Source organism: Jaculus jaculus, chromosome 15 (genome assembly GCF_020740685.1).
Source record: "Jaculus jaculus isolate mJacJac1 chromosome 15, mJacJac1.mat.Y.cur, whole genome shotgun sequence".
NCBI lineage: Eukaryota > Metazoa > Chordata > Mammalia > Rodentia > Dipodidae > Jaculus > Jaculus jaculus.
The window spans coordinates 50,332,299-50,346,669 of NC_059116.1; the positions used below are offsets into that span (position 1 = coordinate 50,332,299).

General features: G+C 42.7%; 1 protein-coding gene across 3 annotated transcripts in view; it reads right to left on the bottom strand.

The window, feature by feature from the left end:
* Mapre2 (microtubule associated protein RP/EB family member 2) overlaps nucleotides 1–14,371 on the bottom strand; it is a 164,358-nt gene that overhangs the window by 83,898 nt on the left and 66,089 nt on the right. Inside the window, exon 1 of one of the 3 annotated variants that reach the window (XM_004666772.2) lies at nucleotides 13,312–13,570. The exons of 1 other annotated variant lie outside the window; for it this stretch is intronic. In XM_004666772.2, coding sequence (XP_004666829.2) covers nucleotides 13,312–13,430 — 119 coding nt within the window. In that variant the 5' untranslated portion in view covers nucleotides 13,431–13,570. Of the gene's footprint in view, nucleotides 1–13,311; nucleotides 13,571–14,371 lie in introns of those variants that run through there. One more of the 3 variants, XM_045134990.1, reaches the window with a different exon arrangement.

Genomic DNA, 14,371 nt, shown 5'->3' on the forward strand with positions numbered 1-14,371 from the left:
GCCCAACCAAATACAGAAAACCCACTTCTGTAGCCAGGAGAGAGAGAGACAGACAGACAGACAGACACACTGAGACTTCTGCTTTCAGGGCAGGTAGTAATTCACCTGAAATTTGTCCTACAGGGTTGGCAGCAAAACATAAAAACATGATACAGGATATAGGCTTCAATCCTGAAGTCAGAAGTGAACTTGCCTTTTATAATTTTTGAATTTTGAAACTTGAAGACTTCTGAACAGATGCTGGAGGCAAAGTGTGCCCATCCTGTCATAGGAAGGTCACTCAGGAAACTGTACCTTTCAGGGAACCCCTTGCTTTCCAGTCTCTAAAGGCCACTAGTGGTAGTTTTCATTAGAGGCTTAGCCAAACTTGCAGCAATGAAACTGGTCAATTAAATTGGGCCTGGTGGCACCAGTTCTGTAATCCCTTGAGAGGCTGAGGGAGGAGAACTCCAAGTACAGGGCCTGCTTGGGCTACAGAGTGAGTTCCAAGTCAGCCTGAACAACTTAGTAAGACCCTGTCTCTGCATACTCTGAATACTGAATACACATAAAAGCTGGAAGCTGTGGTGGACTCCTATAATTCCAGTACACCTACACTGAGAAATGAGGAGACAGGAAAACTTCCTGGAAGCTTGTAAGCCTTGACTCAAATGAGGTGAAAGGCAAGGCCCAATCTGAAAGTTATCTTTGAGGCACATACACACCCATGCTCATACACCAACACAACTGTACACATGTATGCACATAAACCACATTGTAAAAATAAAAGGAAAAAAAGAACTGGGAATATAGCCCACAGATAAACAGTATTTTCGCAAGGGCAAGGCAGTTGGTCAGTCTTCAGTACAGCAAAGTAGAACCACACACACCTACCAACCATGCCAAACAGACAGAACGAAAACAGAGTGGGGTCAAGTTATGGGATGTTGTGATGGTTAATCTCAGTTGTCAACCTGCCAGGATTTAAAATCACCATGGAAACAAATCTCTGGGCATGTCTATTCCAGATTTTCCCAATAAAGGTAAACTGAGGTGGGAAGGCCCACCCCAAGTATGGGCTGTGCTCTCCTATGGCTTGGGGTCCTGGGCTGTATAAAAAGAAGAGACTTGGCTGAGGGCCAGCATTCAACTCTGCTTCCTGACCCCAGATGTAATGAAACCAGCTGCCTCCTGTTGAGGCCACCACGTTTTTTTCTCCATGTTCCAGATGAAAGTTGATTTTGTCATGTATTTGTCATAGCAATGATAAAAGTAACTAATATAAATACTTGCTCAAAAATTTGAAAATGAAGGAGGTATCCAATGCTGTCATCCTGGGAAAGATTTTGAAAACATGCAAATAATTCATTGCTGGACATAAAGGGAAATTAAAACATATCTACGTATCTTTTATCCTTAAACTTAATAGTAGAATGTTTGATCTAGCAGTAAGAGGACATACAATACAAAAGAAAATAATATCTACAATAATCTATATAATTATAGTGTTCTTCTCCACAGAATTAAAAGGCCATTTTATGTCTGTCAAGATATTAAAGAAAGTCTAATTCCTAAACATAACACTTTGATGTGACATTTTAAAGGGGATTTAGTATTTCTTATGAACTAAAATAAACATCCTGTTACTACTTCCACCCAATTCATAGAATTATTTCATGTGTATGGGCTAAGAAGTCCCAATTCCAAAATCTGAAATTTTAATTGTTGCTGAACCTGACAATTCTTTGAACATGATTCTCTAGAAGTTTTGGACTATGAATACACTGACCACTAATACCTATGGACAGACTCCAAAACCTGAAGAAAGGTGAAACCTGAAACTTTTGTGGTTCCAAGCATTTTGGGGAAGGGTACTTAACCTGTACTTAACAGTTTGTGAGTAAAAATCTAACCTAGACACTGTAGGCAAAAGCCAGATAGAAGCAAGTTTTCTTGTACTTGAAGGATTTATATTCAGTTTAAGAATATAAGACCCAGACACATTTACATCTAAATCATGAATACATTAAAGAATTTAAATATACTTTTATAATCTTCTTATAATAATAACTTTAAAATGGGCTAAAGATCCAGACACTTCACTAAAAAAGGCTTTCAAATGGCCAATATGCACATGAAAAAAATCATTTATCATCAAGAAGCTACAAATGAAAATCTCACTGAGCACATCTCTGCATACTCATAAGAGATGCCCAAAATCTAAGAGCAAAAGTTCCACATGCTACCAAGGACATGAGCTGGAATTCTCATACTGATGACAGGCATGAGATGGCATGGCCACTGTGAAGGACTGCTTTGATTCCTAAAAGGTAAACACTGGCCCTATGACCCAATCATTCCATTCCTAGGCTATGGATTTCTCCCAGAGGAATGAAAACATGTCACCGCAAAAATCTGTATGCACATGAACATTTAAAGCTTTTTTTTATGACTGACAAAAATGGAATCGACACTAATGTTCATTGACTAGTGAGTTGATAAACAAGAAATGGTATTGTCACATGAGGGAATGTTTCTTAGTAGTGAAAAAGTAATGAACTGAAGATATGCCCAATGCAGATGAATCTGACTCAGGACGTCATGTGAGAGCAGTCAGGTGCTTAGTCACGCATTCTCTCTGGTTCCACTTACATTTCACAGAACCTAACCTGCAGTGACAGAAAGCAGCAAGTTGTTGCTGGGTGCACTGTGAAGCCAGGTGTGGTGGCACATGCCTTTAATCCCAGCTCTTGGAAGCCAGAGGTAGGAGGATTGCTGTGAGCCTGAGGCCAGCCTGGGAATAAAGAGTGAATTTCAGGACAGCCTGGGCTAGAGTGAGACCCAACTGTGGAAAGAAAAAGAAAGGGAATAAAAAGATGCACTTTGCTGGGTACAAGGACTTTGGAGGCAGTGTTAGAAATGTGCTGTGTTTTGGCTGTGGTAATGACTTCAGGGCATGCACTGCCAACCACGTTGGCCTGCACACTGTGGACATATGAGGGGTGGAAGACAGCACAACTGGGTTGAATTTTTCACATTAAATGTGGATTCTTAATGGACATCTACATGTGCACTCAGGACACAAAGCACAGTTTAGGTAAAAGGACACATTTAAACATTAAGCAGCAATAGTAACTGCACTCTTTATACTTGACTTTGCACTGGCCTCAGCTCCCTATCTCATTCACCGCACAGAAGAACCTCATGAAGCTGATGCTGCTATTCACACTTGCACAGTAGGAAGAGAGGCTTGGACAGGCTAAGTGTATCTAGATTACCTTAGAGAGGGGGAAAGCTTGGCCAGAAAACAGAAGCCCCTTGGAGAGTTAAGCTTTATTCCCATATCACTGCCTAGGCACTCTGAGCACTCCTTTTATATAAAGGTTGTAATGTGGGGAAGAAGACATGCCTGATGGTGGACCAGGAGATCTTTGCAGTCTAGATCTAGAGCTGTTTTCTAAACAGGCTATGAGAAAGGAGAAGCTAGAAACACATTTACTGTTACTCATGGGGACATCTTAACAATCATTGCTATGACAATGTTATGTGCCTGCCAAAAACTCTGGGAAGACAAAAAAAAAAAATCCTCGGGCTAGAGAGATGGCTTAGTGGTGAAGTGCTTGCCTGTGAAGCTTAATGACGCTAGTTCGAGGCTTGATTCCCCAGGACCCACATTAGCCAGATGTACAAGGGGGCACATGCATCTGGAATTTGTTGCAGTGACTGGAGGCCCTGGCATGCCCATTGGCTCTCTCTGTCTGCCTCTTTCTGTCTGTCACTCTCAAATAAATAAATAAAAATAAAAATTCTGGGGAGAGAGCAATCAGCTTCCCAACCACCAAATATTTCTTGATTTACTATGAGGTCCGGGCTCCAGGAAGAGGTCTGGGAGCGCATCCTTCCCCACAGCCCTGCCACCACTGCCGGGGCTACACCTTGCCTAGGTCTATGCAGCATTCACCATTTTCTTCTTACCTTGGAGAAGAACTGTTGGGGGCAGGTTTATTCCACCCAGAATGAAAGACCAGCCACATCTACAGGGTAAATTTGAGGCCAAGATGGGTCTATATGAGATCCTACAACAACCAGAAACACACACACACACACACACACACACACACACACACTACAAAGCACAACAGCTGGGGATGCAGCTCACCTAGTAGTGAGCTTGCCTAATAGTCACCATTACCAGCACCTAATAAAGTGGGTGTTGGTGGTGTGCGCTATAATTCACTTGGAGGTAGAGGCAGGAGGATCAGAAATTTAAGGTCACTCTCTGACACATAGCTACACAGTGAGCTATCCTGATCTCAGAGACCCTGGAAGGAGGAAGAAAGGGAGGGAAGGAGGAAACAGAGAATAGTCCTTGTACTAGGTCAGTTAATCCACAAATATTTTGAGAAGTTTTCTAACAGACTTTAACAAGTGAAAGTAAGTCTTGCATATGAACAAGCCTGTTGACATCTCATCATAGATGAGGAAAGGGTTCATGGTACCCCTCACCTCCCAGCTCAAAGTTCTGTACGATTTTTTCCTTATTTATTGATTGATTTATTTGACAGAGAAGGGGAGAGAGGGAGAGAGAGGGAGGGAGAGAATGGGCATGGCAGGGCCTCTAGCCATTGCAAACAAACTCCAGGCACATGAGCCCCTTGTGCATCTGGCTAACCTGGGTCCTGGGTAATCAAACCTGGGTCCTTGGTTTTGTAGGAAAACGCCTTAGCTGCTAAGCCATCTCTCCAACCCTTTCTGTACTATTTTTAACCAAATGATGGCCAGGTATCATAAAAATTGAGAAAAGCCACCATTGGATATTATACAGCTGTTTTAATGTTAAAAATTTAAGCCCAAATTCTTTCTTCAGCACACTAAACTTCCTTCTTTAAATTGGTCTCCACATGGGGTCCTCAAGTGACTTTTAGTAAAGGAGAAGTGATCTTTCTAGCACAAAAGTCACTTGAAAATGCTCTAAATGGTGTCTCAAGGATACTAAAAGAATATATAGCGAGAGGTCAAGGCAAGTAGGGAACGCAAACACTCAAAATAGTTTTTTTGTTTTGGTTTGGTTTTTTGAGGTAGGGTCTTCCTCTAGTCCAGGCTGACCTGGAATTCACTATGAAGTCTCATGGTGGCATCAAACTCATGGTGATCCTCCTACCTCTGCCTCTGTGCTGGGATTAAAGGCGTGTACCACCATGACCAGTTCAAATAGTTTTTATTCACATGTCTAATCTGAAAGCTTTAGAAAATTATAGGGTGATTGTTTTGCTCTTACTGAGTATTTGTGTAGATATCACAAAACTAAAAATATTCAAAAATTTTAACTAGTGTGTGTGTGTGTGTGTGTGTGCGCACGCGCGCGCGCGCACATGCTAGGGCCTCATCACTTCAAACAAACTCCAGATGCATGTTCCACTTTAAAATTTTTTTATTTGTTATTTATTTATTAGAAAGAGAGAATGGGCACTCCAGGACTCCAGAGTCTCTAGCCACTGCAAACAAACTCTAGATGCATGTGCCACTGTGTGCATTTGGACTTACATGGCTTCTGGGGAATCAAACCTGGGTCCTTAAACTTCACAGGCAAGTGCCTTAACTACTAAGCCATCTCCCCAACCCTGCAAAAATACTTTTATTCAGTCAACTGAACAAAGTTCAACTATATTTATCCCAGAAAAAAACTAGGAAAAATCTAGGAACTCTCCAGGGCCAGGTATGGTTACCTCTCCATCCAAGCTCCCTTTACCAGGCAGTCTATTCTGCTGCTGTCCAGTCATCTGGGCTGTGGACTCATTGTGCATTGTTTATGACCATGTTCCAAGAGCCCCACATGGAGACGGACATACAGAAAGCAGTTAGTTTGCTTAAATGTGTTAATAACAACTATGTAAAATCCAATGGTGGGAACTTAAAATATTTCATTCTTTGCAAACTGAAAACATGTTGGACATCCTAGACTGACCAGAAGGGAGCGGATGGTGAACAGGGGGAGTGCAGCATTTTAGTGTGAGGCACCAAATGAAAACCCTGCAGGGCACCACTCCTAAATGAAGGATGCCACTGCTTATACTCAAAAGTGTAACTGTGAACATAAGGACTCCCAGGCATGCCAATGCCTCTGGTATTTTTGACAAATTACCTCCCAGGGCTTTCTTTGCCAGGATAGGGTGACACTAAAAAAAGAACAAGGAATTGATGTTTTTAAAACAAGGCGAAACAAAACAAATGGCATGGCAGACCTCGACAGTGTGCCACTCATGTGCACTGTCGTTTTAGGCTTAGGTGACCTAGAGCATAGACCATACACTTCAGGATCAATTTATTACTTTTATTTCAAGGGAGATTCTTACTATGTAGCCCAGGATGGCCTCAAGCTTTACTGTGTAGCCTGACTGGCTTCAAATTCAAGATCTGCCTGTCTTATCATCCTTAGGGCTGGGATTTCAGGCAAACATCACCACATACAGCCTTCTGTGCACAACTAAAATTTATATTTCCACAAGATTTCCCTGATAGAAAGTTACAGATAACCCAAATGTTTTTAGTAAGTATACAGTTGATATCAAAAATACATGCCAGGGGCTGGGGAGATGGCTCAGTGGTTAAAGGTGTTTGCTTGCAAAGTCTGCTGGCCCAAGTTCAATTCCTACACAACCCACAGAGGCCAGACCAAAAAATGTTGCAAACATCTGGCATTCATTTGCAGTGGTAAGAGGTCCTGGTGCACATGCACACGTGCACACACACAATCAACCAATCAAAAAACATGTATTGGAAAAGGATGAGAGTTTTATAAGCTTCCACAATGTGAGTATACACATGTGTACCTGCATGCTCACATGTACATAGGCACACGTGAATATGATATAACTTTTCTCCTTAAATTTCTGATTCTAGACCTTTTACATTCCAAAGTTCTGACCAAAATCAGATTCTTTTTGGTCCAGTCATTTTACCTGATGGAGCCAAGCTAGATCCAGAAATAGCAGACACTGCATTTTCACCACTTTTTAAAACTAGCTAACCATTAAATGGCAACATCTAATAAAAAAAGATGCATCTATTTGATCACCTATAGATCTGTTACCAACTTCTGCTCCTTTACGGAAAAAACAAAAGAATGTTTTAAGACAGTCTGTCTTGGTTCAAGAGAGTAAAAAAGTCTAATTTATCTGGGGAGATTTCACATGGATAATGTACAAGTGGATATTTTTTCTCTGGTAACCTAGTAAGAAATTATTTCTTACTGGCCTGTGAACCTCACACAATCTTACCTCACTAATAATTTATGCTCGTTAAGACAAAGAGTCCAGGTCTGGAGAAAAGGATTAGCTATTAAGTGCTTGCCTGCAAAGCCAAAGGATCCAGGTTTGATTCCCCAGGATCCATGTTAGCCAGATGCACAAGGTGGCACATGTGTCTGGAGTTTGTTTGCAGTGGCTAGAGGCCCTGGTGTGCTCATTCTCTCCTTTTCTCTATCAGCACCCCTCTCTCAAATAAATAAATAAAAGTATTTAAAAAAATAAAAAAGGAACAGTCCATCTTTGAAGATGCAGTTAACAAAAATTGGTTCATTAAGGCAAAAGGTATATCATATTTATTTACTTTCTGCCCATGTGAATTGTAGCTATCCATTTTGGAAGAATTCTCTCAATATAGTAATAAATACCAAAGCCAGAGATATTAAGAGAAACAATCAGTATTTTAAGATGAGCTAAGAAACAAGGCCTGGAGGGTACCAATGGGATGTGCAAGAAAAACAGCTGTCAGTACTGTATATTCTCAAAACTATTGTCTTGAGTATAACAAATGCAACTTAGTATTAGTATTACAGAGACAGGTTAAAAAAAAAAAAAAAGCTTGAGGCCATTTTTCTTTCTTCTCCGAGATAAGATCTCATATAGCCCAGGCTGGCTTCCAACTTGCTACATAGTTGAGACTGACCTTGAAACCCCTGATCCTCCTGTCTCTACCTCCCAAGTGCTGATTACAGACTACACAGTTGAGACTGACCTTGAACTCCTGATTCTCCCGCCTCCACTTCCCAAGTGCTGATTACAGGCATGTATCAGGATGTCAAGCCTGTCTTTTGAAGCTATTCTAACATATATTCTAACATAGTTTGTTGTGGGAAAAGGTATTTTTCATAGAAGAAGTACAAGTCAATTTGTTCTTGAGAGCGAAATCAATAAGATTTAGAAGCCAACACATGACCTAGGGTAAATCTTCCTTTCTTCCCCAGGGCCTCCATGAAGATGACAACTCTGGCACAGGCCCAGAATCATGTGCAGTACTCCTGCCAGCATCTTCAGCCACATCTGTCCCTGTTAGGACATTAAATGACAAGGAAGCAGCCTTCACAACGAAGCACCAGACACCTCACTGCTGAGCAGGGGACACTGTCAGTGCTCCAGTGCTCCACACTACCTACCCTTGAAGCACACTGCTGGCTGGAAGGGCGTCTGGACATATAAAGCCATGTATCTGGAGTTTGTTTGCAGTGAATGGAGGCTCTGGCATGCCCATCTTTCTCTCTCAATGCCTCTCTCTCTCAAATAAATAAAATTAAATTAAATTAAGTAAAATAAAAAAAAACATGTCTGCTCCCAGGATCAGTCCCACTATAAAGTAGAGCTGCATCCATTGCTTCTCCAAAGAGACAGATGCCACGAGTCAGAAAACATCTATCTACCTTGCCCCATCCCTGCACAACAGGGGATCTCATATTTTCTCAAGGCATATCAAGGATTCCCTAGTAACTCTGGTCCTTGCAGGATGGGGCTCCAGAGCACACCATTCTACTCTCAGCTCTCATACCAAAACTGAGATCCACCCCCATGTGTACCTGCTCTCGTCACCCTGTCAGGTAATAAGCCTCCAGTGGCCCCTTATTGCCCTACCTGGCTTTGGTGTTTCTGCCTTATTTCCTCCACTGTCCCATATGCATCTGGCCAGGCCAATAAAAATTCCATCAGATTGTAAAGCTTACACTCTTTAAGGATGTATTTGGTTTCCCTCAATGTCTTTTAGCTTCCTTCAGTCTACTGGCCTTGAGGCTATCTTTTCTGTCTTTGATTCACTGCAGGCTCAGAAATGTAAACCACTATGTTATGCTGGCAGACTAAGCACAATCTTGACAGCAAGGTAAATCTGCTACAAAAAAATCAGCTGTTTAAACCTTGGACTGCTAGGATGCAAGGTCCCTGGAGGAGCATGTAACACTAACTGGCCAGAGAAGACCATCAAATATTAATCGAATTCTCCCACCTACATTATGCCCACTGTATCCTCTTCCTTGAATGTGAGCATTAAGAGGTCCCAATAAACAAAAAAGATGCTTCATGACAATCAAATTTCTAAATTCCAGAGGATGGTCTCACACCACTGCTCTGTTAAGATCCAGTACCATGAACAAATGTCATGGCCCACTGTAGGGCACATGGGTCTTTCCTCTCTGAGGAAGGAGCCAGAAAAGAAATTCCATAGTTGAGCACCTAAAGTGGCTGGGGAAATAACTCAATGGTTAAAGTGCTTGCTTCCAAAGTTGGGCACCTCACAAAGCGTCAATTAATCCTTTGATTTTTACAAATACTGAGAAAAATATTAAAGATCAAACCAGCAAGTTTAAAACCTTTCTTTGAAAGTATTAACTGTCAATCATCTAACTCACAGATGATGGAGACATGATTGCTGCTTTAACTGATGTTGGGGTGCGGGTATCTTGAGGCCTACATTATGATAAAAGTGAGCTACATTCAACAGTTCCTACTGAGTAGAACAAATTTCCAAAACTCCATTTTTTATGTCTACACACATGAAATTTCTTTGCTTTTCTAAGCAACAGCTCACTTATAAAAAATTGGCAAAGCTAGATATTTTTAGGTCAATATTTGGCGCTTATATTTTAGTTTTGCCTTTCTTTACCATCCATTTCTTGGGGCCACGTGACTTTTTAAAGTTTCCAGAAACAGGTGCTACTGTAGTTGCATGTTCAAATGCACATTCTAAGACAGTCCTCTCTATACATTCACTCTCAAAGCTTGGAGAATGCAAACGAAGATGCAGTGGGCAAAAGGCCAGTTAATAAATCTCATTTCCAACTAGCATCTGCACAGATCAGAGCTTTGGGGAGGATCCTCTCCAGGGGATCCAGAGCTCGACTAGTCACTCTGTGAATTAAAAACTGTCACCTCGGATGGCCCTCACCACATTTATTTTTTTTTTAAGAAGCTTTGAAAATATATGGATTTCTAGCTGCTCCTAAGTACAGTGAGGAAATTGGGGCAGAAGATATGATCTCAGGCAGGGAATGAGTGGTGGCAATGTGTGCTCATGGCTCAACTGAGCCATTCTGGTACTTGCTCTTTTTGGAATTTCTAATTGAAGTGCACAGTAATTTCAATGATTTGTCACCTATTCTACTCCAGGCTGAGTAAATGGGTCCTGTTTACACTCATGGGTTACTGACATGATATCTAGGTCAGGAAACATGTTGGGCTTTTATGTGTGGATGATCTGGCCCAAATAGAGGAATGGCTGTTTGGGAGTAAGAGGTCCTTGAGGGGATGCTGGGGGCAGGGGCACTGTCCTCCTCTTGAAGCTTCCTCTCCTCCACTCCTCTATACTGTCAGCAATGTCCCAGAGCTCCTGAAACAGTCCCATCTGGACAACAACAGCATTCTTCCTATATTTACATAGCTGTGTATGTAGGGGGTAGTGCTGGGGACAGAACCCAGGGCCCTGTGCATGGTACGCAAGTGCTTACCACTAAGCTACACCACCCAGCCCATAGTTCTTTTAAGATGTTTTTCAATGCTTGATGCTAACATCATTGCATCTTTTTGAGAACATATTACATATCTATGTAACAAGCAAAAGTAGAAAATAAAGCCTGAGAAAAAGGTCTGCTGGAGTCAGTCAAGCAACCAGAACAGAACTGGTCTTGCCAGGGCCCTGGGCACACCAGGGTCCTCCTAGGGACTCCACAGACAACTTCCAGGCACATTTCACTGTTGAGGGTTACCCTAGGGCCTATAGCCAAGGTCAAACTTACTTGGTTAAATCTGAAGGCTTTTAAATAGCCTTCCAAGTTTCCCCAGCAATTAAACAGCTAAATCATGATGGACTGTTTCCTGGGTAGAAAAACTTGTAACATTTTTTTCCTTCTCTTGCAGCAATTTTACTTTGGTCATCTACTTTGAAAGAAAGCAAACTAAGAAAAACACCCAATGTGTCTGTCAACAAGAGCGCCCTTTAAATAATATAATACAAATGCAATTTTGGAGCCTTCTTTTTTCATTTAACCTATGGTATTTCTCAGTACTCTGTAATCTTATTATGTAAAATACAAATGCAATGATGCTCAGAGTGACTTGAGAACTTGTTTACTTAATTTTTACTAAAAATAGTTTTTTTAAAGCATGGTTTCAAATTCACGAGAGAATCAGAAAGCAAAGTAGAAATAATTCAGGAAATGGAAATAATAGCTCTGGTATTGAATTAAAGATGCAAATAAAATTTCATTTTAAAGCAACACTTTATCATAAGAAGGGAGCATTTTAACCTCTCTGTGAAAGGATTTTCCACTGCCATTTTGAGTTGTTTCCCATGGGTAACAAAACCCAATAAGGCAACTTCCTTTAACCCACGTGGTAAAAATTTGTACTCCATCCTAAATGCAACAACTAGTTACATAGCCGGGATTATATCATTTAGAAAATGAAGGCTTCAAATTTATGGCTAATGAGAACAGTCCAAAATAAGTGAGGCTTAAAAGAACTCAGTTTTGTTGGTTTTAAAATTCTATTTTTAGGCTTGGGGATGTTCATAGAGGAGAAAGGAGAAAAAGACCCAAGTTTCTAATTACAGGGTCCCCAAAAGGAGAGTCCCAGAAGTTCTGGGTCAGTTTTGGTTTATATTAAGAGAATAAGAAGCACTTGAAGTCTGTAAGGATGCCATGTCAACAAGTCCATTGGAACCATAAGGCATGAGATTTGGTGACCTCATGGGTACAGCCAAAATTAACTCTGAGTATTTATGTAACTGCCAGAGATGACAGAGCAAGGTTTTTTTTTTTTTTTTTTTTTTGGTCAACAAATAGTATGTGTCTCTGGTCAAAGAGAGAGGAAGTGAGTACTTTTGGTTCTATTCATGCCATGCAGCATCTGTAGACATAGAATATTCTTCCCAAAATACCATCTGAATGTTTAATTGAAGGCTTCTTTTAATTTTTTTTAAAATCTAGTTATGTCCTGCTTTTCACTAGCTGAGAGGATGTGTTTACAGGTATGTGTGATCTGCTTCAAAGCAGAAGCATTGTTAGCTAGTGGTTCTGAAGGTTACATTTAAAAATAACTAGCCTAGTACAAAAGAACTTCAGAGGAAATAAGACTGAAGCTATCAGTCCCCCTGGAAGTCTGGCCTTGAGCTAAGACCCTAGCTGCATTCTCCATTACATTGTTATCCTTATCAAACAATGCAAACAATTTTAATGAGCTTATCTGTGGGGACATATTGCCAGATATGCTAATGTAAAAAAGATGCCAGCCATACAGGCAACTCATTAATCAAAAGGCTCACAATACAATGACCAAGATCATTCCCATCCTCAAATCAGACCTCAGCAAAATACAGCAATTACCTTTCTACTGCACATAACAAGGAAGGGCTCCCCACCCATGCAGAAGCCATAGACTAAAAATGCACAACAGCGCCCAGTTTTTCTCAGATCTATAGCAGCACAGTGTCTTTCTAATCACGCCAGGGTTGGAAGGAGAAAATTTTGGTGATTTTCTGACACGGTGACCTCTGCTGTCAGTCCTTGCACCAATCAGCGAGCGGAATTCTTACAAAGCTCCATCAATCTGGCGGTTTAGCATCACAGACTGCAGCTTAATCTAGTGGATTCCATTTTTCCTGCACGCTCTCCAGGTTAAACGCAAAGGCTTTCCTCGCCATCTACCCGTTTGTTTTCTTTTTCTAATCACAGCTACCTAATGGTTCCTTTCAAATCTCAAAGGGGGAGGAAGAAAGGAAGTACTAAAGCCCATCTCCCTTTGGGTGTGTGTGGGGGGGTGGCATGCATGTTTATCCAAGTGTAAGGAAGAGGTGGGGGGAGACCCCTTGCAGGCAGCAAACCTATTCACAAAATGCTTTCCATCTGCAACCGCGAAGCTTCCACGCACACCCTACATGACACATGGCTACAGACACCAAACCATCACAAATGCCGGTCTGCAGCCCGGGTCGCCGGAGGTGTCTGCTCCATTATGTAACGGGGCCGGATGTCCGCGCTCCGGGCCCGGGCCCCCGGGTGCCAGCCCCCATTACCTGTAGGAACGCTCCCCGCGCACTGTGTGCTTCCGGAAAGGAATGATGGTCCCGTTATCCTGGATGATGTCGTTGTTGTTCTCGCCATTTGGGGACAGGGTTTGGGTCGGCCCAGGCATTGGCGCACTCCCGAGAAAGGGAACAAACGGCGGGGAGCTGGCTGAGGAGGAGGTGGCTCGTCTTCCCGCTCGCTGGCTCGCCTGCTCCGCACGGGCTGCAGCCGCCTGCTCGCGCCCCGGCTCCGGCTCGCTGGCTCCGGCTCGCCGGCCCCGCCCCGCCCCGCCCGCCCCGGCCCCGCCCGCCCGGCCCACGTCAGAGCGCCCGCGGCAGCAGCCGGGTCACGTGGCCGGCCTGTCGCCATGGCAACCCGCTAACTCATCCCCTCGCCGGGATTCGCTCGGGGCGGCGCGCGCGGGCTGGCTGCAGGCATGGGCCTGCCTACCTCTGGCCCGGGCGACCCCGGCCCGCGTCGTGCGCCCCGGTCCGCGAGCCAGGTCTTCTCTGACCGCTACCTTTCCTACCCGAGCTGCCTCTGCAGCTGTGTACACAAAAGGATTCGTGCCCAGGGCTCTGGGAGACCCTTTAACTCTGGCAGCGTAGGTTCCGGAAAAGGTGTAAGATTCAAGGGGTTAAATTTTCTGCCTGCCTCCCCCACTCCCCAGAGCAGCAGCCCACCTCTTGCTTAAAAGGAGCAGAAAACTGAAAACCTGTGAGGGAGCTGTAATTCTTTCTAATGCTACTTGGTGAAGAAACAAGATGGCAAATTAAGTTTTCTGTATTAATTTTCTGTATTAAAAAAAAAATCCCCAAAGAGGGTTGGAGAGAGAGGTGGTTTAGTGGTTAAGGCACTTGCCTGCGAGGCCTAAGGATTCAGGTTCAATTCCCCAGTACCCACAGGTTAAGCCAAATGTACAAAAGGGTTGTATGCATCTGGAGTTCCTTTGCAGTGGCTGGACACCCTTGTGCACCCATTTTCTTTATTTTCCCCCTTTTTCTCCCTTCCTCAAAATGGATAAATAAAATTTAAAAATTTTGAATTAAAAAAATAGGCAAACAGATT